At 33.2% G+C, this 25244-nt stretch overlaps 1 protein-coding gene across 2 annotated transcripts in view; it reads right to left on the reverse strand.

Moving 5' to 3' along the window:
• The window catches only part of LOC145293219 (motile sperm domain-containing protein 1-like), a 36728-nt gene extending 11484 nt beyond the window's left edge, over nt 1–25244 (reverse strand). The window contains exons 1-3 of one of the 2 annotated variants that reach the window (XM_080139760.1): nt 25113–25244; nt 9082–9241; nt 4502–4577 (exon numbers count right to left, since the gene is read on the reverse strand). In XM_080139760.1, the coding sequence (XP_079995886.1) occupies nt 4502–4577; nt 9082–9223 (218 nt within the window). In that variant the 5' untranslated portion in view covers nt 9224–9241; nt 25113–25244. Of the gene's footprint in view, nt 1–4501; nt 4578–9081; nt 9242–21513; nt 21578–25112 lie in introns of those variants that run through there. The other variant, XM_080139761.1, reaches the window with a different exon arrangement.

Below are 25244 nucleotides of genomic sequence, written 5' to 3' on the forward strand. Positions count from 1 at the left end.
AAAATAAAATCGGCCAGCCAGAATGATTTAGTGAAAATTGTTTGAATTTATTTAAGAACGAAATTGACAGGTGTGCGCCCGGAAGTCATCGAGCGTTACGATGACGACATAGATTTGTTTGCTATAAGCGAAGTAAAAAAAGAAAACAACATTAACACTTCAGCGGAGAAAAAACACAAAAAAACTAACATAAGGCAAACGAACAATGAAAACAGAAAAACGAAAATGTGAAAATGGCTTAAATAAGCCTGTTTCGATATTAAAATTTAAAAAATCGGTGGGTACCCGGGTGTTTTTGGGTGTGTAGTCGGGGGTGGATAAACGAAGTAAAAAAAAAAAAAAACAGAAAAACGAACATTACGTGAAAAATGGCTTAAATAACACTGGTTCAATATTTAAATTTTAAAAAATCGAAGAAAAAAAAAGACATCTCACACCACGATTCGAACCCAAAACATTTAGATAATGAACCAACGTGCTAATTAACTGACCTAATGCAACGTACACGAAATTTGTTCAGTTTTTCAACTATTTAAAGTAAATCAGGTAATGACGTCATCTGACGCATGCGTAGAACCGGTCGAGAGGGCCGTTTTTGTTGACCCCTCCCCCCTGTCGAAAATTGTCGATTTCGGGGTGAAAAAAAATTAACGTTTTTGGCCAACTTTTCGATATTTTTTGAGCGAAGGATGGAGCTTCAATATGATACCGAGTTTGTGAATTTTTGTTGTGTCTGTCGAAAGTTTTTAGCAGACACAAATACATACATACATTTTCGCTTTTATATATATAGATAGACTAATGGGAGGGGGGGTACCCAGTGTTGCCCAGGTATTTGTAGGTGTATGTGTTTGTTGGGGGTGGGGTAAATCAGAACAAAAAGGAAACAACAATGATGGCGATTTAAAAAAAAAAAAAAAAAAAAAAAAAAAGATGAGGGGTTGGTGGCATGTTGGCTCGAACTCGGAGCCTTGAGGCCTATAGACTGAGCCTGAACACCTGCGCTACGGCGACAATGTTAATGTAAGAGCAATTAAAGTGAGTAAAGTCAAGGAGGTTTGATTGACAGGTTGCCACTTAATGAGGTCATCGTGGGAGCGTTAAGATGACAGGACAGTTTTTTGGCGTTTGTTTACTTTGTTTCACTGCGGGATCATTTTTTCATTTACTGCGGGGCAGTTTGGGCTTCCCCAAGATGATGGGAGGGGGGGAAACCAGTTCCCCATTGAAAGGGGATTATCCGAATTGAATAGCAATTGTCTGATATAAGGAAAAAAACGCACTGATCAAAACTGATTGCTTTTGGATGTTCCTGGCGAATCGTGCTAGGAACGATGCAACAACCTTCATATTAGTTTCGCTTTTATTATACGAAAAAGGCGAATTTACACGCACTGATCGAAAAATGTTGAATATTTAGCTTTCGAAAGTCAGGCAAATTAAATACACATGCGACCCCAGTTCGTAACTCGTAGATATTATGATTTCGACGTGATATAAAAAGTTTTTAAAATAAGCGACGGCCTCAAGAAGCCGCCAAAAAAAAAAAAATCCTTTTTCGGACATACACAAAAAGCGAACATACATACATACACACATTTTCGCTTTTATATATATAGATATATATATATCTATATATATAATATATTTAATAATAATATAAGATAATAATAATATAGAGTTGATTTGAGGGGGGGGGATCACTGTAAAAACCCATATTATACATGCATATACCTTCGCAAACATAAAAATGTAAGAGTAATATGTACATTTTAGTTTTACAGATAGTTAAAAAATCAATAAATATTTATCATTTTATCATCATTTAAGCCATGAAAAAATTAAGTCCTAAACAAAAGCAAAGAAATAAGAACAATTAAAAGAATCGTTTTCGGCATCGGAAAATAAAAACATTTTATCCAAGTCCAAAACTGATACTTTAAAAAGTTGATTTTTTTATTCTGATTAACCATCCCAACACTAATATACACACACACATTATATATATATATATATATATATATATATATATATATATATATTGTAAAACTAAGTTTTGGTTTATTACTGAACAAATTTAATGCAAATAAAATGAAAGGATGCTGATGAAGAGACAATCGGTTTGTCTGGACACTGATACAATTTCTCCTTCCCTATAAGCAATGATTAAATCCTAAAACCAGGCAGGTCAGCTATGGTTCTTTTTATAAAAGAAATGCAACAATATACACTCCACATTTTCGATCATTCTTCAATACATTTCTGATCAGCACATGTTCACATGATAGTATAGGAGGAGTAGCTCCATCACAAACTCAAGAGTAGCTCCATCACAAACTTCATTATCAACACTTGTTAAAATGTTAGGGAATTCTTAAATACCATTCTTTTTTTTTTTTTTTAATTTTCTCATCATTTGGTTCTAGCTGGGGATGGGGCATCCTATCGGATTCCGGACATTCACCAGCTATCTTATACATTCTAACAAAGAGATTTTTTTTAAAGATTATACCGTCCCTTCAAGTACAATTCCTTGAAACTCTCTTATACTTGGTTCACCAGGTATATTTGCCAGGTATTTTTTAAAATTCATTTTTTAGGAGTCCGGTTGCTCCAATAATTGCTGGAACGATGGAGATCTTCCTAAAATTCCAATTTTTTTTTTTCATGTCGTAATATAAGACCTTGATGTTTTGTTATCTTTTCTCTCTTATGAGTAACTCTGTTTAGCCCAACATCATTGCGGACACTAACTTCTACCAGGTTTGCTTCATGTTTCTTGTTGTGTGTTGTGCATGGTTGTGTGTGCCACTGAGATATTTCCGACATCAATGACTGGGTCTGTAACTGCCAGGCAAATGTTTCAGTTTTAGGTTCAATTATTTTGCCTCTGAATTTATCATGGTCAGTTAAAGGACAATCTTGTTTTAAAGTGATTCCATCTTTTGTTATAACACAACTTAATCGTATTTGGTTCTTCAAATCTTGTTTGGAGAGACTTCCATAAAAACATTTTTTTCTAATCATCCAAATAGAAGAGAAGGCGGCTTGAAATTTAATTCATTCTGTTTCTTTTCCTCAAGTTCATTTGACTTGCTGGTCTAGCAGGTTTCATCAATTCACTGTTCACATACCTCATTATAATACATCTTCCTATTCCAGTAGCTTCTTTTCAAAAATTGTAGGCATGTGGAAATCTCTGCTGACTGTTTTCCTCCTTCCTTGTTTTCAGTTTCAAGACTAAGGTCAATAGGCATCTCCTTCCTTTGTATGAATTATCTTGTGCTCTTTTAAGCTTCTTACATCAAGTGGCTCCATGCCTTGTCTGGAGAAACTCCCATTAAAAATGTTTGGTCTTAGACCAGAATTTTACCTATATTAAAAAAAAATCAAAATAAAGAAAAAATCTATGATGCACATACCCAATCACAGAACGAAAATATCATACACCAAAAATCATGTAAACTGATCAAGTAGTTTTATTTTTTAAAAAGAAAGTCATGTTTAAGCAAATTTGAGTTTTTCCAATGCCTCCCTTCCCCTTATTAAGAATTGCTTCATTATTTGGAGTTATCTCCCTTCTGGATTTTAAGACAGCCTTGCAAGATGTCTCTTGTAGTATAGTTTAATCATAAAATTTGGTATTATCTAAACAGTAAATGTATGTATGTGTGCATCTGTAAATATTTAAACTCTTAAACTACTGGCCACCTAACACTGAGATTAACAGAAATAGTAATCATACACCAAGGATGGTTTATAATGAGGAAAATCTTTGTTTGGATGGATGAATAATGCATGCAGAAATATGTCAATAAGTTGAAATGCAAAATGGTCATTTGAACTTGCCAACATATTTCTAATGCTTGTGTGCATGCACAAATTCATTCATAGCTTGAAGTGGTTTAATTTTAAATCTTTTTTTATCTACCTGTCGATAGCTAAAATGGTAAGGAATGTGGCTAGAACACTAAATGTTTTGGTTCTAGCTGATGGCGCCCAGGTCATTTTTTTTTTTTAACTTTTAAAATCAGTACTATATATATATATATATATATATATATATTCAATAGAGAATTAGCTCTGTAATAATAAATACAAGTCCAACGTAAACAAATTCCTGATGAACCGTCCCCTTAAGTAGACACTTTATTAAATCTCCACACTAACGTACTGTACTTGCAATAACCCTTATCCCTGAGTGGCTTCCGGGCCTTGATAAGTGGTGACCATCTTGTAAAAAAAAAAAAATATATATATATATATATATACAAAATCTGCATGAATTAAAATATATTTAAACATATTTTACTAGTTTTATGATCAATTGACGTGATTTTTTTTTCCGCAACAGGTATGTACAGATTTTTTCTTTATTTTGATTTTTTTTAATATAAGGGGCAATTCTGAACAAGGAACAATTTTTTTTTTTTTTTTTTTTTTTTTTAAAACAAATTCTAAAACTTATGAAATCAATAAATACCTTTGCAAAGTTACTTACATATCAACACAACACTTAGACTTGACACTTCCCTCTGGCGAATCAACATGATATTTTTGTGGAGAAGTACCCAGAACTGAAAAGATAAAAAAATAAAAATAAAAATAAATAAATTAATAAAAATAAATCAATAAAACCGATTCGCAAACAAAACATTTTTCTGGAAAAACTTAAATGTATTTGTTGCAACTTCCGGATATTACATACAACTTGCAGAGTAATTCGGTGTGATCGACCTGCAGACACAGATGATCAGGTAGTTTTCTGATGATTTAGTTTAATTAGGTACAAGATGATTGTGGTCTTTCTTTACATTTACCAAATATACACATCGTGGATGGATACATGTTTTGGTGTCCACTTGGATATCACAAGCAAGTGGATATCACACCCACATTTTAGTATCCACTTGGGTGTGGAGAGGCATAGAAATAAATGGCCATGATTGGCATGTGCCTGCTGAAGGAAAGCCATGCCACGAGAAACCTAGAATCCTTCAGATCCAAGAATAATATGATTATGCAAAATGAAAGATGGGTTTTTTGCCTGACAGAAGTCTTTTGGTTTTCCCATGATGCCTCGTTTGTGTAAGTGATTTTGTTGTTGGTTAGAAAAGAAAGGAAGAAAAGGAGGATTGCTACTGCTGTTGCTTATGTGAAGAGTGAGTGTCTTTGTTGTAGGGGGGAAAACCCCCCCCACAAAACAATCCGACTCTAGTGTGTATGTGTGTGATTTTGTTTTTCTGTTTTTTTTTTTTTTGCAACTCTAAAGAATTTACATAATCAAAGTAAGAATTAAATACATCTGAAGTTCAATCTTTCAACTTGGATTTAAAAAAAAAAAAAAATTTATGCAAGTTTCGGGCATGTGAATCCCCATTCTGAGACATCTAACTTTACAAACAGCCTTTCTACATGCTGAGTTCATTATAAAACAGTTGCCTCTGGTCCAATCAAAATTCTTCAAATAAAATGAGAAGTGTGAGAGGAGGGGGTGCAAGACTAAATCAATCTACAAGAGAGATGATGATGCATATTCTGGCAAAGAAAATTTTTAAAAAGACACATGCATGTACAAATTTCACTCAAATGAAACAGTCAGAATCTTAAGAGCTCTCCGTTGGGATATATAAGATAGCGGAATGAATGTTTGACATCCGGTAGGATGCTCCATCCTCAGCTTGAACAAACTGATAAGAAAATTGAATATATATATATATATATATATATTAATAAATTAAGTTCATATGTACAAATTTCATTTAAAAAGAATCACTTTTCAAAATAAAGTTTATTATTTGAACCAAAGAATACAATGTTTAAATCAATGTCCTTAATCCATGGATTTTCAATGGAAGTACATCTCAGAAGAAAAATTCTAGCAAAATACTAATATTGGTTTGCAATTATTTAGTTAAATAGTACATACAGAGAAAATATTAAAGATGAAATACCTTTAAGGGACATAGAGAAAGGGAATTAATACTGGAAGTAAAAAAAGGATATGATAATTGGTATCAAAATACAGAATTAATCCTTGAAAAAAATATACATATAAACTCTAATTTTTATTTGCTCTGTCTAGTATACTGAGCAATTTTATTTCGCTGGGATTGTCTTATACGAATATTTCCTTATAATCAAATTCATTTCAATACCTTAAAGCATATATACATATATATATAATATAAAGCTGAATGTCTGTGTGTGTGTGTGTGTGTGTGGTCACGAATAGGCTCCTATATGGTTGACTATTTTAAAAAACTGATTACATATAACGATAGATATATCGAGACACAGGAATGGGTATGTTTTATCTGGCAAAATGGTAGTTCATTAAAATTGTGAGGTCTGCGTTCGCGCCTGGTCCACAAAGTATGGAAATAAAAAATTTTAAAATTAAAAAAAAAAAAAGTTTGCAAGTGTTTTTGACATAGATGTACATAAGAATACTTTGATAAGTATGTTTTAACTTGAATATGGATGGTATAATAAAATTGTGGGGTCTGTGTTCGCGCCTGGTCCCCATAGAATGGAAATAGGCACAAATTTTAATAAAGACTTTTCATATCTATCTGCGTAAGTATACTTTGATAATTATGTTTCAGTTTGAAGAAATATAGTATAAAAAAATTATGGGGGTGTTCATTCCATCCTAACCTCCATAGAATGGAAATATGTCACAAAGTTTAACAAGGTTTTTTAATATAGATCCACAGAATATTGTGAGAAGTGTTTCAGTGTGAACAGGTATGGTGTAATAAATTATGGGATTTATCTATTTTATTTTTACTTTCATCATATTTTGCTTTGGTTTTGATACCCCCAAATTCAAAGCTATCGCTTTACAACCCTTCCTTTTCATAAACTATTATACTTTCATGAATCAGAGTCCATTTTCTGTAGGCTGTTTTTGAACCCAGTCAACGACGGGTACTTTTGCTAGTATATATATATATATACACACACACACACACACACACACACACACACACACACACAATGCGAGACAATGAAGTGTGCAAATATCCCCACTGGAAAATCTGTATAAAACACTGTATATCCAGTGTAGCAACTAATTGTGGGAACATATACAAGAAACAATAGTTGAAAATAAGTCATACACCAATGATTATGATCATGAAATTCCTACAGCTACATACCTCGAAAATGGAGCTGTTAAGCCTGATATAGTGACATTGGACAAGAAAGAGAAAGTAACAACCCTAGTTGAAGTAAGTGTCCCTAATGATGTTGGCCTTAACAGAGCTGAGATGGAGAAGGTAACGACATACCAAGGTCTTATGTACGATATGAAAAGAAACTGGAATCTTAGGAAGGTCTCCATCATTTCAGTAATTATAGGAGCAACCGGATTCATGAAAAAGAATTTCAAACACTACCTGTTGAATATACCCGGTGAACCATGCAAGAGAAATACAAACAATTGCAATCAAAGAAATTGTCTGTTGCATATATTGTCTGTTGCATGCATTACGTGTGTATCTTTGAATGTATGTAATCGTGCTGTAAATGCGATAAAGTTTACCATACATTTTTTTTTCTGTTATCTTGGTCTTCTCTTTCACTGGTCGAGGAGCCGTGAAGAACATCTAAGATGAAAACATGACGCTGATTTTCTGGCACAGATTACTTTATTTCATCCATGCAAAAACTTGGGAGAACCTCTCACATTGTTGACTCAAGCTTTTTTTGCATTTCTTTTTTATACGCCATTTTTTTTTGCACCAATTCAATGCGTCTGTTCCACTCAAAATCGGAAACCAGACTGAACTTGCATTCATGCCATGCGCTCCCTCTTTCTTTCTTTCTTTCTATGTGTTTTTTTTTTCACACGAACCGAATGACCTATTTCAGGTGTTATCATCGACCTCAACTGCATAGTTTGACATACATCAGCAATTTAACCCTGGAACTTATTTTGTACTAGCCAACCTTCACAGCGAAATCACAATTTTCAACATGCCAGCGTAACCTGGGATAGATTACATATCAATGAGATCAAAACCTATCTTTAATACACACATTACCATTGCACATCTATCGTATGGTTCTCATTATTATAGTTTTAATATTGATGCTTGGAAAAAGAAATAAAATTCTCGCAGACAGGTATCTTTTATGTCTCTTAGCTGATGGACTGTGTTTGGTTGGGCTCAGCGTTTGTATTGCAAGCCTGTCATCGTTGATTTATCACTAAGGAAGCCTCTGTTCAGTCTCTAAACACAATGGATAACCCCTGTAAGGGTAGATGCACATGTAAATTATGAGGCAAGGCTTGCACAATCCACAACCACACCTCTCCTGAATTGGCACCGCTTGATTCCGGTGACAGGGAGGGGGCCAGGATGAGTGGAAACAATGTTGAGATAAGCAGAGAGAGGACATATAGAGGTCACCCATTTTAGTACTGACCAGGTTCAATGTTGCTTAACTTTGGTGATCTAACGGGAACAGGTGTGTCAACATGATTAAGTTTGCTTTTCATAAATACTTGGAAGCAAAAAACACGAGAGGGAAACATTTTATAAATTTTTTTTTAAATTTGTAGTTATTGTTCTTGAGTAACAAACTTGGCCTTCGGGACAAGATCAAAGTGTAGTATCTGTTACGACAGATGCTGCAAGCAGAGACTCTATGTGGGGGCAGCCCCACAGATGAGACCTTGGTCAGTGTGGGGGCGGCCCTTAATACCAATTGTCGCTGTCCAGCTCCCCTGCTCCCCGGGGAGTTGGTCCCCATTTCCCCTTCACTCCTCACTTTAAAAATCAGCCTTGTGCCTAATTTGCTCAGTGGGGGAGCAAATAAATACCTCAAAGTGTAGTATCTGTTCTTCAGATGCTGCACTTCAATTTCTTGTTCTCTGTCAGTGGAGAAGAAATCCTTCACGACTGAGACAATTTTTATTTTTGTTCCTTTTCTCCACGTTAAAAAACGACCCTGGTGTCTAACTGTCCCGTGGGGAGGCATTGTAAATAGGAACAATAGATCTTTCTTTTTTTTTTAATTTTTTGTAATAAAATAATTTTTTAAAAAGTGACATTTTGGTTTTGATCTTACCTTTGAATCTAAAGGGAAAGTCATACGGATTGTAGAGGGTTAACACTTGTTTGTGCGAGATGTGGTCGTCTAGGTAAAATGCAACAGATTGTGGGAAGACAAAAACAGGAAGGTTGCCTTCGTCCAAGGCCAATCGAAACATCTGTTCGGAATGGAAATTCTGCAAACAAAAGTAAAAAATCAGGAAATTATTGATTTCGATTTAAATAAGCATGAAAAAAGTATTGGATCACACTGAAGTTTACTTCCAAGTATTTATCTATGAAAAGCAGACTTATAATTACATATTGTTTGTATACTTTCTCCATAGTTTATGATAGTATCCAGCAATATATCTAACAAATAGAAATGCTTTATTTCTAGCAGTTATAATGATATGGCTTAATCATGTTGACACACCTGTTCCCGTTAGATCACCAAAGTTAAGCAACATTGAGCCTAGTCAGTACTAAAATGGGTGACCTTTATATGTCCTCTCTCTGCTTATCTCAACATTGTTTCCACTCATCCTGGACCTCTCCTTGCCACCGGAACCAAGCAGTGCCAATTCAGGAGAGGTGTGGTTGTGGATCGTGCAAGCCTTGCCTCGTAATTTACAGGGGTTATCCATTATCTTTAGAGACTGAACAGAGGCTTCCATAGTGATAAATCAACAATGACAGGCTTGCAATACAAACGCTGAGCCCAACCAAACACAGTCCATCAGCTTAGAGACATAAAAGATACCTGTCTACGAGAATGACTGGATCCTCTACTGAAATACAGTCGGACATGCAAACATACAGACAATTGGACTTTATATTTTAGATGGTCTATAAATCTCAAAGCCTATGCATTTGTTTCTAGGCTTATATTTGTACAATTGATTCATGTTAAAGAATAAATAAACTACACCCATATAAAGTGTATATTAAACTGATCTTAGAATCTGCATCCTGCCTCTAATTACCTCTTAATTACTTGCAATTGATTGCACACTTCATTAATGCATGTATTTACATCTGGATTTCCTGTCCAACAGAAGTACTCCCAACCCACCTGACCAACAGCAAAATCCCACCCTTTTCACTGTAGAGTTCCCTGGATGCATGTGTATGTATTAAAAATTAATATGAAGAATATATAAATTTTTACATCTTTTCTCTATTTCTTATTTGCTGACATATAGTAATACAAAATGCCTTAAATTTTTTAAAGAAGTTGAGTATGTGGAGTCTCCCTCCATGAGGGAACGATCTGGGGGTAATTTTACTCCTATAATGCCCCCTGGGGGAGAAGGACAACCAGAGTTATCCCGGGAAATTCGTTCTATCAAAAATTGACATTCACCATGTGCAAAATATAAAAAAAAAAAAAAAAAAAAAAAAAAATCGAAGGTGTGGTTATTGAGAAATATGCAAATGGACGAACAGGAGTGCATTACTAGGTCCAATTCCTCCTTTGTTGGAGGGAGGGGGGAGGGCAATAACTGGTTTTTATGAAAGAACAAAATTTTTGGCCATTCTTCAGCCTTTTTTTTTTTTCTTTTTATACATTTTATAACATTTTATGGCCCCACTCCTGTTTTGGAAAAAGGCCACAACAAAACTCACATTACTGATATCTTTGAGTGTAAAGATGCTGTGATGCACACACAAGAGTTAAATGTAAATATTTCTTCATCTCATTGACTGTATTTCGTTACCCTTTGTTATCACCCTCTCCCCCCACCCACCCATGCACACACCTCTCAATATACCGAGTAAGGGCATAGGAATGAACAGAAATTTATTTCTTTCAAAAAAAATAAAAAATAAAAAATAAATAAATAAAAGATTTTATTTTAAAAAGACATTTTGTATTCCTACGCATCAACAAATAATATTAGTGCAAACGCTAACAAAGAATTTTTCTTTTGTAATTTATAGCAGAGGATGTACATTCTGATTTGTATAATATTGAACATTATTTTTATCATCTTAAAGTTATTATACAAATCTTATAACGTTCCATAACTTAAACCGTTCTGACCAATCTCAAATTTAAACAAATCAATTTTTGTTTGTACTATTTGGATTAATCGGTCTAATGTTCTCATCTTGAATGTTATTTGCACAACGTCTTGGTCGATGTAACCTCCGACCTTCTTTATGTGTATAAGTCATCAAACATGATCTCCTCAACCTGTGTTTTTACTCCTTTATTATCCTATGAGATCATGTGACCTCACTCTTCCTGAACCAAGAGTTAACAATTACTAAAGTATTGACCAACGCATATTTCAGTATTCTTTCCTTTTCAGTGTTTCTGGTTCCAAACTTAACTCCACTATGGTTCTTTCCATAGGCATCTGGATCTTTGCCTATATGAAGATTCTAGTGGGTATTTCGGTACGTATGCAGATTTTGAACCGGACATATCTAAGAGTTCACTCAGTCTTGCTCAGAACATGATGCCAACTGCCAGACTATGCCGAGCGTCACCGATGATTGAATTTTAAATAAAAACCATATTAATGAAAAAAAAAGAAATTTGCATTTCAAGCTTTACAGTGGAAGTTCAGTTTTCTATATAAATTTAATTTAAAATGTGCACCCACTACCGGGTTTTTATAGAATTATTATGGACAGGTAAACATCTGTTGGGTTTGTATTACTGTACACATATATTCGAAAAAGTTATCACAAAACAAATATATAACAAATAAATGTTATCAAAAGCAAGATAAGTTACTTTTCTACCAAACTGGATATATTTTTCGTGTTTTTATTCAATGTAACATGTTTATTCAGCTCGAAAAACATACATTGTTTACTGATGTATTGGAAAATTCAAAATGGCGCCCGACTCTCTTTAACAAGGTAAGTTCGGGAAAAGGTATTATAAATAATAAACTAGACAAAATACTATTAAAAAGAAACACCGAATATATGTCAACCTATGTCACGGTAATATATATTGAGCGAGTTTCTAACAGTATTTTGTCTAGTTTTATATTTATAGCACCTTTTCCCAAACTTACCGTGTAAAAGAGAGTCGGGCGGCATTTTGAATTTTCCAATACATCGGTAAACACAGTATGTTTTTCGAGCTGAATAAACATGTTACATTAAATAAAAACACTGAAAACATATCCAGTTAGGTAGAAAAGTAACTTATCATGCCTTTGATAACATTTATTTGTTATATATTTGTTTTTTGACAACTTTTTCAAATCTATGTGTACAGTAATACAAACCCCATCTGGTTTTTTTTTTATTTGTTTTTTTTTTCTCGCCTTCCATATCAAAATTTAGTACTACAGAAAGAGTGATTTTTTTTTTCTTCCCTTTTTTCTCTCACGCCTACATCTCCCCTCTGCATGTACTTTTTTATTATTACGTTTGTTCTGATCATTGTTTTTTTATTTAATAATCTTTGAAAAGTTTTTTTGGTCTTATTTTAATTAAGAATTATTGAAATTAGTTGATTTTTTTTTTTTTTTTAAAGAATTATTGAAAATACATTTTAAAATCATGTAAAACTATTTTGGGAAGCTTATAAACATATTTCTTATAAAATTTCATATGAAATAAAAACTTGTTTTTTAAATTTGTTATTAAAAGTGCAAATGAAGACTAATTATGTTATTTATATGCATATAATTTTGTTAATTTTTATTGTATACTTTTTCTAATAATGTCCTTTCCTTATATTTTATTTCAATAAATCGCTTCACAATAGAAATACTGAAGAACAATAAAAGTGAAGTAACTGATTTGCTTTGTCACCGCTTCCTGTGGTGCTGCGTCAAAAGTTAGGAAGTACGTTAGCAGACTATAATCAATGTCTTTATTTATGACTGTTAAACTCCTACATACAGCACCTAGTATTGCAAAATGATCACCGCAAGACCAGAGTCAATATTGCTTAACTTCCGTGATCTAACCAAAACTGGTGTGTTAGCATGACTGTACCATATAATACAAGTACACCAGCTACATTATAAGATCAATAGTAAACCCCAATGATGGAAAACCTCCTATTTTCTTGATGCCCTAAACATCTGCTTATTTTGTTTAAGGGATAACTTGGACCTGGCAAACACCCAACCAAATAAACATACACATTCGCTTTTGTTTCTAAACTTTTGTGCCAGATCTGCTTTGGAAAATTCAGGCTGCTTACCTTTTAGGTATTATGCCAGTCCCAGAGGAGAAGTTCTCCCAAGTATCACCTTCCCATTAATAGAAACAAAAGGAGACAAGCCAAAGTCAGTCCCTGATGTCTGAGCTGTCACCACCAAGAGACAACGCCGATTAACTGATCTATGATTCAGTTAACAGGCCACGTCTCTTGGTGGTGACGTCTGAGCCCCCTCTGCCATAAAAGGCAGTTTGGTTTAGTTTTGCCCCTACCCAGTACAGCCGGCCATGCGTGAAAGGGTACCATTGTTAACTTGGCTAAGCTAAATATCTACAACAAAGGATTACTTGACAGACTATTTTTCATAAATAAAAATACGGATAAATTCTTTGATTAAATATCAGTGCCAAAAAGAAAAAAAAATGTCCAGTTATAAAGAAACAAAAAAAGGATTAAAAAAATATGTCCAAATAGTTTTTTTTGTTGTTTTTTTTTACAATACATTTTTTCACGGCACAATGGCTGTAATTATTTCTCTACAATAACTCTTTATTTGTTCCCCCACCAACCACAAAACATCTTTATTCCCCCTCACCTAGAATACATTTATCATTTTATTTTACTACTAGCAGAGAGACCCGACGTTGCCCGGGATTGAATGAGAATCAGCAAATGTTCCAACACTCCTATTACTTTTATCATCAAACTCGGTGAAATCGATTATTTTTCAATCAAATCGATTGATTGCTTGGTCTAGTCGGGGACCCACTGCAGTGCACCAAGAAGAAGCTTCACATGCTTTCCCGCAATGACAGTCCATAATACATTGTAGTCTACATTGCACTGTAGAGAACCTACTGTTGATTTTATAAAATTATTTTTCTATAACTTCAATTAAAGTTTAAAATGCAAAGGTCAAGTATCATGGTTCAATTGTGCTCAAAACAGAAACATTCATTATTGTACTTTAAAAGAGGAAATTTATTTGTTGGCTTGTCAGTTATAGAAATTGATATAAGGAGTTAAATGGCCAAAAATATTAATAGTAACATCAATCAATATATAATCTATCTATATATCTATAAAATTAGAATGTGTGTGTGAAGCCACTTCTCAACCTATATACTCAACGAATTTTTCATCTACAGACTTGAAATTTGGTATGTAGGATATTCAGACATGTGGAAAACTTTAATTGGTTTTCACCCGGAAAAAAGGGCCAGTAAGAGGTCCAAACTGAAAAATTGGTATGTGTGTGAGGGAAGGGTCATCTGATTTTTATCAGTTTATGAACCGTTTCAGGAATGTGTGAATGGTTCACGTGACTGATTCCTTATGCTAAGAATAAGTAGGTTTAAAAACATTTTTTAAACAGTGTCAAACTGGCCTAATGTTTATCGTACTTTACTCACTGTCTTTAGGTTTTCGTTTCGATCTCAGCTCGAGTATTTTTTTTTCTACTTGCAAGAAGTGAACTGTTTAGAAAAAACATAATACTCGCATGCACATGTCTCAGTTTCTTAAAATATAATATTTATGCATATTTTATGACCAGGCAATGCCAAGCAGCCTGCTAGTATCTCTAGAATTATATAATTGCAACTTTGTGTGTGCGAGTTCGTTCCTTATAGACTCCGAAATAGCTGAACAGATTTTCTTTAAAATTTACAGAACTTTAGTGTATAAGTCTGGGAATGATCTTAGTGAAGTTTTGTCTCAAAATACCCCCGATAATTACAGATAACCAATAATCGAAACCGTTATTTTAATGCATCTATCAGCGGTAAAGCCATTTTTTCATGTCGTTTAGCAGCAATGATAGAACAACAGGTCGTGAAAATTCTACTGTGGGTTTTTTTTGTTTTTGCATGACGTGGACTGTAGGTTCAAACTCTGCATGTAAATTTCTTAATTTTTTTCGTTAACTTCAAAGAATTTTATAAGACTTGAAAATTTACATTTTTTTTTTTTTTTGCATGACATGATCTGTAGGTTCAAACTCCGCACATAAATTTTTCAATATTTTTTTTAATATAAGTTTTTATCACATTATAATCTGAATATTTCGACTTTTCCAAACTTTAAATTTTACCTTTCTCTCGGTATCTAGCTCTTTTCTTTCTTATATATATATATATATATATATATATATATATATATATATTTTTTTTTTTTTTTTTTTTTTTTCCGGAGTAAACAGGGAACAAACAAATTCACACAAAGTGCCTTAGAGATATATTTTTTGTAAACATCCTTACCATTTCTGATTTTTTTTTTTTTTAATACCGTTTTCATTTATTTTTTTTTATATTTTCAAAATACCTATGCTAAATATGGACCGTGTTGAAATAATGTTACTATTGAGAAGTCCATTCTTCACATGGAAAGAGAGGGACGTTTTGTAACTATTCTATACTTTCATCTAACAATTTCATAAACAAAAGATACCGAATATAACTTGAAAGTCCTTTCTAAAAGAAAAAAAAAGAAATGGTAGGTCCATCTGCATAAGGCTCTACCGTTTATTTATTTTTTTTTTTTAAATACAATTTTTAATTTTATTCTATTATACCATATTTAATTATTTAAAAAAATCTTTTAATACTTTTGGGGATGGTATATATTTTAAATACACCGTTTTGATTTTTTAAAGCCATTTTTTAATGATTTAAATAAAAAAATAAAAATATATATATATATATATATATATATATATATATATATTTTATATGGTGCTAATAGCAGAGAAAGGACAGAGATTTGTAGCAGACGAAAATTGCAACAAACAAAAGCAGGAGCGAATTCTCATGGCTGGAGATTTTGAGTCCACTTTCTTCCTGGCTTATCTAATCAGAAGTCAGCTCTCAGTCACATGACTGAGTGTATAAAACGTTTAACCGGCAACACTCTTTTTCTCTCTTCCCAGCTCTTGCTGGCAGCAGACTGGGTCCTGGGCTAGCATTAATACAAACAAGTCAACATAGCTATCTCCCAAACACGGACTTCCACATGTGGTACACACACACACACTCTTTTTTACCCCAGGACTCTTTAATCTTTTTCCCCCGCCCATACATGGACGAATGCTCCTACTACCAACTTCAACATGTGTCCACTAAACTCTTCTCCCTTTCAACAGGCATGTCTAATATTTAATCTAGATTTCCACACAGGAACGCTTTCAACATTTAACCCTTTTTCTATACAACTCGTTTCCTTACACTTTATTCTTACTAACGAAGATAACCAATTGTTACTTTTAAATCTTAGAATGTAACTTCTTTTCTTGTCATCATTTTTAACTAAAGATTGGTTAACGTGTACCCCCCCCTCATATATTTTTTTAGTTTCATCTTTTATTCAATTTTTTCAATGGATTATTATCAAATGGACATTACTCTATCAAATTATATATAAAAAAAAACAAAAAAAAAAACAAGTGAAGCATGCATGGCCCCTCATGGGTGCACAGTGAACAAGGCATAAAAAAATGTCTAAGTTCAGCATTTCAGCATTTGCTCCTCCCCCCACCTCCATTTAGCCCTAAAAGTTCCCAGGGGACGTCAAATCCTGGTGAAAATGGACAAACAGTGCAGTTTTAGGCCTTAACATGTAAATTTGAGTTCTGCACCATGCAAAAAAAAAAAAAAAAAAAAAAAAAAAATTATAAGTCCATCATTTGCACCCACCTACCCCATTTAGCTCCAAAAGTCCCCAAGGCCTTAACATATTTAAATTTAAGTTCAGCACCATACAATACTGCTAAATAGACAAACACAGAAAATTTTGTACAAATATGGTAAAATAGTCCCAAAAATGGAGTGTTTTTATTAGCCCTAAAAGAGTTGCTGGTGCACACCCAAGAGTTATCACGAAGTATAGACAAACAAAATTATATAGAAATCAGTTAGTTACAACTTTTAAGAAAGTTTTATAAAAATTAAAGACAATTTTTTTTTAATAAGCACAAAACTTTAGCCATTTTAACCTGAAAGGCACTTCTAAGGGGGCAGTCAGAGTTTTCCCGGAAAATCCATTCTGTTACTTTTTTTATTCATATGTTTAATGTTGGAGTAAAATTTACAAAAAATTCCAAGGCGTAGATATTGAGAAAAGTGCAAACAGACAAGGGTGAATTTACAGGCCCACCCTCCTTTTGTCGGGGGCCCCAAAAAATATATATATATACATATTATCTATGGTGCTAATAGTATATTTTTTAGTTTCGTCTTTTTTTTTTTCAATGGATTATTGAATAGACATTATTCTATAAAATTATCAAAAATAATGAAAAAAAAAAAAAAAGTCAATATTTAAATATTTCTAAGGGGTGCTCCGTTTCTGAAGCAGCGTTCTAATAAATCGATCACCCATTTTAGAAATACTTGACGTTTTTAGGCCAAATTTCGCAACTTTGGTCCTTTGTAAGCAGTTTGGCCTTTTGAATTTTGCTTGAAATTTGCCCTTTTCCGATTATTTTATTTACATATTTTTGGTTATTTTCAAGTTTCCCGACATTTACAATTTTGAAATTAACAGCAAAACTCTTTGGTATACTTAAATGTGTGCACAGTTTCTAATGCCATAAAATCGATCCCCTATATTGGAACCACTCGTTCACACCTCTTTTACGTAAAGGATTTTTCATGTGCGCTAGAGTACCAACTAAATATTTACCTTTAAAAAGTTGATTTTAGGGGTATTCGTGTCTTTATATCGAACTGATTTCACTGGTCAAAAAAAAAAAAAAAAAAAAAAAAAAAAGAATGCGTGCACGAAAACAAACATAGCGACCAGTGAAAACAATACGCAATACAGACCCGAAGATAACTAAAAATCATCTTTTTAAAGGTAAGTCTTTAGTTGATACTCTACCACATTTATTGCCATTAGATCGTAAATGTCAGATGATGAAACTTGAAAAATGCGTATAAAAATAAAAACAAAAAAAAATTTGTCCAAACAAAACCTTTGTAAGTCAGGTGACAAAACTTGAAGATAACCATAAATACGTATATAAAATAATCGGAGAAAGCAAAATTAAAAAAGTCAAACTGCTTAAAAAAAAGGACTAAATTCACGAAATTTTGCCTGAAAACATTGAGTGATTCTAAAAGGGTGATCGATTTATTAAAATGTTGCCTTAGAAACGGAGTACCCCTACAAATATTTGTATTGTTTCATTTTTTTTTTTTTTTTTTTTTTTTATATAATCTGGTAGATTAGTGTCCACTCGATAATAATTTGCTGAAAAAATTAAAAAGACAAAATAAAATATATGGGGGAGGGGGGGTACCGATCGTCACGTGAACCAATGTCTGTCCTCTCGCCGCTAAAATATATATATATATATATATATATATATATATAATTGAGTTTGTATTACAATCCAAAGCGGTACGAAAAAGTTCCTCTTTACTTGCCTCCCCACGAGGGCAGAGTTAGACACAAGGTCGGTTTTTAATGTGGGGAAAATCCAGGGGGCACTCTGGATAGGAACAAAAATAAAAATTGTCTCAGTCAAGAAGGATTTCTCATCCACTGACCGAGGACAGAAAAGGTGAAGTGTAGTATCAGAACAGATACTACATGTTGTTCCTAACCAAAAGACCAATGGTGCAGTGGTGCACTGCTGCACTAAGTTGTCAAAAACAAGTATATAACAAATGTTATCAAAGGCAAGATAAGTAACTCAATATATTTTAATAAGTTACTTTTCTACTTGACTGGATAAGATTTTAGTGTTTTTATTTAATGTAAAATGTTTGTTTATTCAGCTCGAAAAACAAGTAATATTGAGCACTACCGGAGAACAAGAAAAAATGGCTTCAATGTCTCTTTACATCTTTACAGTCTTGATAATCACTTCAAAAAAGAAATAAAACAAAACGGTGGTAGAAGCCCACCCAATAAATGTTATGCTAACATTTATTGGGTGGGTTCCTACTGCCATTTTGTTTTATTTCTTATTTTGAAGTCTTTGTCAAAACTTCAAAGACATCACAGCCATTTTTTCTTGTTCTTCGGTAGCACTAAATATTACTTGTTTTTTTTAACCGAATAAACATTTTACATTAAATAAAGTCACTAAAAATGTATACAATTAGGTAGAAAAGTAACTTATCGTGCCTTTGGTAACATTTATTTGTTATATATTTGTTCTTTGACAACTTTTTCATAATCTGTGGATTGTAATAAAAACACTTTTATATAAAGTATTTTTAAACGATTTAAAGCAATTAATGTGAAGTTGGTAGCATTACAAGGCTGATCTCTTAAGTTTAAATTATTGTGGACTTATTTGATCTTGTTTCCCTTTAAGATGGTGGCGTGAGACAGTCCTCTTCTGCTTACTCATAAATTTTATTTTCTTCGTTAAAAAGAAAACTATTTGATCAATTTAAATGATTTTTGGAATATGATATCTTCGTTTCGTGACGGATACGTACATCATAAAGATTCTCCTGTATTTTTGTTTCTTTTTTTAATTTGGTTGAATTTTAAATGTTTCTTTAAAGCACTTTTTTTCTTTTTTTTTTTTTTTCAATTCGATGATTTGATTAGTTTAGTTTCCTTTAGAAAAACAAGAACACAAACAAGTTATTTCGGTGCTTGTACAAATCAGACGACAGATTTTTCTTTTTTTTTTTTTACAAGGTGGTCACCACTTACCAAGGCCGGAAGCCACTCGGGGATAAGGGTTATTGTGTGTACAGTATGTTAGTATTGGAGATTTGATAAAGTGTCTCACTTAAGGGGCGGTTCATCAGGAATTTGTTTATGTTGGACTTGAAGATATCCAGGTTGTAGTCAGGTGGGAAACAGGCAAACGGAACAGAGTACCACAGGCGTGCACTTCTAAGAAAGAAGCTTTGTTCATGGAATCTACGTTTTGGTTTTGGCACAGATAAAGAGTGGGGAAAATTTTTGGCGGGAGTTTCAGCTAGACTGGTGTTTTTCGTGAAAGATTGGCGAGGGGGGAACCAGAGATTGTAGCTCAGGCGAGCATTTGCCATGGAAGTAACGATAAAACAAAGACAGGCTCGCAACGTCTCTCCTGTGTAAGAGAGGTTGCAGGGAAGAGAAAAGGGCATCCCCCACTAAGCCACGAAGCCTATTTTGTACTCTGTCAAGGCAGGATAGGCTATTTTTAGCAGTTTCATGCCCAGATGTGGCAGCAGTACCCCATCCTTGGACGTACTTGGCTTTTATATAGATAGAGAATTGCATCAGCAGTGATATATCTTCTGGAGCGGTAGAAGGAAAGAAGGATCCTACCATTTTACAAAAAGATTGCAGAAACAGGAGACATAACTAAGATTGCTTATTTTAGAAAGCATATTTTGGATTATTTCCAATTTTTGCTTATGCAGTAAACATTTTAAATATTGCTCTCAGAATAACGTTATTATTTCAGCGTGGTACAAACAGTACGAGGGTGAAATAATAACGTTATTATTCTGAGAGCTATTCTTAACATTGGGAAGAGGAGTGTAACTATTCTGTACTTTCACCTAACAATTTAAAAAAAAAAATCTCCTTTTTTGATTTTTTTTTTTTTTTTTTTTTTTTTTTACAAGCACCATTATTTAATTTACCGAAACAATTATCGTTTGTATGAGCATTTAATTCCTGTAAAAAAAAAAACATAAAAAATGTTGTTTACTTCAGGAGGGCTCGACGAAATTAGAGTAAAAAGGAAAAAAAGAAAAAGGTCAACATGGCAACAATAACAAAAACAATGTAGACTATTATTAAATCTAAGTAATCAACATATGTAACGAAATAGATGTTTATCATGATGACTAGATGATAAGCTAGGAGCATTTATTTTTCTACATTTCTGTTCACGTCAGCTATTCTATTTACATTAATTTTTATTTTATCATTTTCAAAACAAACAATTCTGAATTTTTTTTAAGTTGAATAATACTCAGCTTTAAAAATGTGAATAACCTTTAAGGCAACCGTTTAAAATTGGGGTTGGTTTGTTTTCATTTTATCACAAAAAAAAGAAAAAAAAAAAAGACTAATTAAATTAGTAATAATAGAAAATTTGTCCGGTCCTCGGGGGTGAGGGACAGAAATCCGGCGGACCTGAAACGAGAGTTTCCCCCCCCCCCGCCCAAGAACGGCTTTCGGAATAAACACCCTCAACCTCCCCATATTAAGAACGGCTTTCGTTTTTTTTGGGGGGGGTGCAATTTTTTCAGTGGATTATTATTGATGAAATAATAATCTGCCTAGACTGAGGCAAGTTTTTGGTTCCCTCAATTAAAAGCGTCTCTAGGGAGGGAGAATAACTCGGCACATCCTGTAAGATATTACCTCTTTTCGGTGGAGGTCGGGGACCGTCGGGGCTGTATCGTCTTTAATCTGCCTGACGCACACTTTACTGATGACGATGTGATTAGTGGTACCACGGCTTTCTCGGTAGCCACGGTGGTACCCCCTCCCTTTCAAAAACGATCAAGTGTCTAATTTTGTCATTGTAGAGAGGCAATAAATATAGACAGTTTGTGACTTGAAGCAAAATGGAGAATCTGTCCCATTTTTCATAGCCTTGTGCCTAATTTTTCATTATTTTATTATATAGAGAATAAAGAATGCAAAGTACAGGTAGTACATTGTTTTTCAAGTGTATACTTCTTTCCTGTCCTAAGTCAGATATCATTCTAGACAGAGACAATTTTTATTTTTGTCTCAATCCAGAGTGCCTCTTTTAAGGGAACTGGATTCTCTCCTCATTTAAAAAAAAAAAAAAAGCTACCATATGTCTAACTTTGCCCTCGTGGGGAGGAAAATAAATAAGAACAGTGAAATATTTGCATTTATACTGTCTATATTTTTGGTCACCCCCCCCCCCCGACAAAAGGAGGGTGGACCTATAAATTCACTTGTCCGTTCATCTGTCTGCACTTTTCTCAATAACTACGTCTTGTAATTTTTTGAAATTTTGCACAAACATTAAATATGAGTAAAAAAGTAACAGTGCCTTTCGGGTTAAAATGGCTAAAATTGACACTTTTGTGCTTATTAAAAAAAAAAAAAAAAATGATACCTTGGATTTTTATAAAACTTTCTGAAAAGTTGTAACTAACTGATTTCTATATAATTTTGTTTGTCTATACTTTGCGATAACTCTTGGATGTGCTGTGGAGCACTGGAGCAGTGAGCACTCCCCACTGCTCCAGGGCTCTTATAGGGCTAATAAAAACACTCCATTTTTGGGATTATTTCACCATATTTGTCCCAAATTTTCTGTGTATGTCTATTTAGCAGTTTTGCATGGTGCTGAAATCAAATTTAAATATGTTAAGGCCTTGGAGTCTTTTGAGGCTAAATGGAGGGGGGGGCAAATGAAGGAGTTGGTCATTTTTTTTAATTTTTTTTTTTTTTTTTTTGGCACGGTGCAGAATTCTAATTTACATATGTTAAGGCCTAAAACTGCACCGTTTGTTCATTTTCACACGGATTTGACGTCCCCTGGGGACTTTGGGGGCTAAAGGGAGGGGGGCGCTCACGGGGAACATGCATGCTTCTGTTTCAGTGGAGCAAAGCATGCATGGACTTCACTTGTAGTCTGGTGACTTCAGACAGTTTTTTTTTGTTTGCTATAGTCGCCAAATCGATTTTTTAAATATATTGTTTTGAAGCAAAAACAAAATGGCGCACTTAATTGTCATGTCGAAAATAGTAATATATCCAAAAATTACGAAAATTCATCGAGTAGAATAACTGCTATTGTGTCTTTAGTAAAAAAAAAAAAAAAAAAAAAAAAAAAAAAAAAAAAAGGTGCTAAATGCACTTACTGATCCGCGCTATTTTAAAAATCGTATTTCCAAGTTTAATTAAAGTTTTATGTTTTTTATTCAATTGTAAGATTAAAGTACAGAATAATAGGTACAAAACACCCTCCCCATGTTAAGAATGGCTTTTTAAATAACGTTATTATTTCAGCACGGATCAATAAGTGCATGATAGTACCAAAAAAGTCTATCGCTATAGACAACAAATATTGCAGCGATGACACGAGTAATATAAAATATTCGTTGTCCCGTGTGTAGTACTTTAGTAGTACTCTAACAAAAATGCAATTTTCCCCCAATTTTCCGTAAAAATTACTTTTAACTATAAATAAATGATTTTTCGTAATTTTTAGATATATTACTATTTTCGGCATGACAAATACGTAATATTGCTCTTGCTTAAAACAATATTAAAAAAGAAAATCGATAAATGTTTTTTCTTAAAACATGTTTTTTGTAATCGATCTGTCTACTGTACTGAATTAATAATTAAACGAAAATTATAGAAATAAAAACAAACGGATTTTTAATGTCAAAATATTTGTTGTCATTTGTAGACGGACGAAAAATAAAAACGCTTGACAAAATAAAATCTTGTTAAAGAAAGGATTGCGCTTGTGGTTAATAAAACGAAAAACAAGTCATCTGAAATATTTAGGCTAGAGTAAATAAACACTAAAACGGTCTATCTCCCAACAACAAAAATCTGTTTACGTTTTGTTTTTTTATTAACGACGTGTAAGGTTTTATTAATTTACTGATAAGAAAAAAAAAGACGAAATTTATTTTATGTACGAATGTTTGAATGAAATTCAGTTCAAAAGTACTCAGACTAAATTTTTATTTATTTATTTTCATCTCATGAATAAAAAAAAAACTATGTTTTGCTGGCAGTGCATACATAAGTTGGTGCTTGTACAAAGGCGACAGATCAAACAAGGGAGATAATTCGTGAAACAAGAGAGTTTCTCAATTAAATTCTGGTAAATTTTTACGACGTTCCACAGCGTATTATAAACGCCCCAACTTCCATGTTAAGAACGGCTTTCGGAATAAACACCCTCAACCTCGAAAGCCGTTCTTAACATGAGGTTGGGGAGTATTCCAAAAGCTGTCCTTAACATGGGGTGGGTTGTGGGTGTTTATACTACGCTGGTCGCTGGGGCAGGTCGTAAAAAAAAAAAAATAAATAAATAAATAAAAATCAATACCTTCAATTTTTATATCTTTTGTTTATCAGATTGTTAGGTGAAAACACAGAATAGTTACAATACGCGCTAACCCATGTTAAAAATGGGTTTCTTAACGTTATTTCAGCACGTCGTATACTACATAAATACTTTTTTTTTTTTTCCTGTGCGCGTTTCGAGTTGGGGGGTCTATCTTTTTAGGTGAATACGTGTGGGCTTTGAGGGGGTGCCACTCAGACTTAGGGTGGAGTAGGGCATTCTAGGGGGGGGGCTAACTTTTACTTTACTAGCTTTGTGCTCCCAACTGGTTAACTGTCCCTAAAAGCTAAAATGTCTCGAAAAAGGAGGATCATTTACATCCAATTTATATGCGAAACTGGTCCTCCCCCCTTGCACTCTAAGTAATAAAATAATTGTTTTTGTTTTATTTATTTGTTTTTATTCTTTCCGACAAGTTATTTTTTTTTTTAGAGTAAAAGAATTACATTGGGGGGGGGACAAATTTACCGATTTAAATTTCAATCCTGAAAAAGAAAAAATAAATTAAAAATAACGAAATTGATAATTAATAGGACAATATTTAGGTTAAATGATGTCTTAAAATATTTATTTTTATGGAAATACGAGTCAACAAATTTTTTTTTTTTTTTACCACAATCAGTAAATGAATCAACCCAGACAAAGAAGCCTCGTTTAAAAATGGGGTGGATTTTTAGGCCCGTAAAAATAAATAAATAAATAAATAAAACTAGAAAAAAAAAATGAATATTATTAACTTCACTGTTTGTTTACAATAGAAAGAAAACAAGAAAAGCAGAGACAATGAATAAAATTCATTTGCTAAGTAATTATTTAGAATACGCCATATTTTTTGGTGGATTCCCTTAACAACAAGTAGATTTTTTTGTTTGTTTTGCTATCTTCTTACCTCTTCATGGATGGAGTAAACAAAAAAAAATAAGCTTCTATTTTTATAAGTTGCGTGTATTTGTTGTTGTGATAGAAAATCTGGCGATATTCCCGATAATGTGTACTTCGTCACGTGTTTACGTGTACTCGT

The sequence above is a fragment of the Euprymna scolopes genome, chromosome 14, assembly GCF_053919585.1.
Source record: "Euprymna scolopes isolate OS-2025 chromosome 14, ASM5391958v1, whole genome shotgun sequence".
Classification (NCBI taxonomy): domain Eukaryota; kingdom Metazoa; phylum Mollusca; class Cephalopoda; order Sepiida; family Sepiolidae; genus Euprymna; species Euprymna scolopes.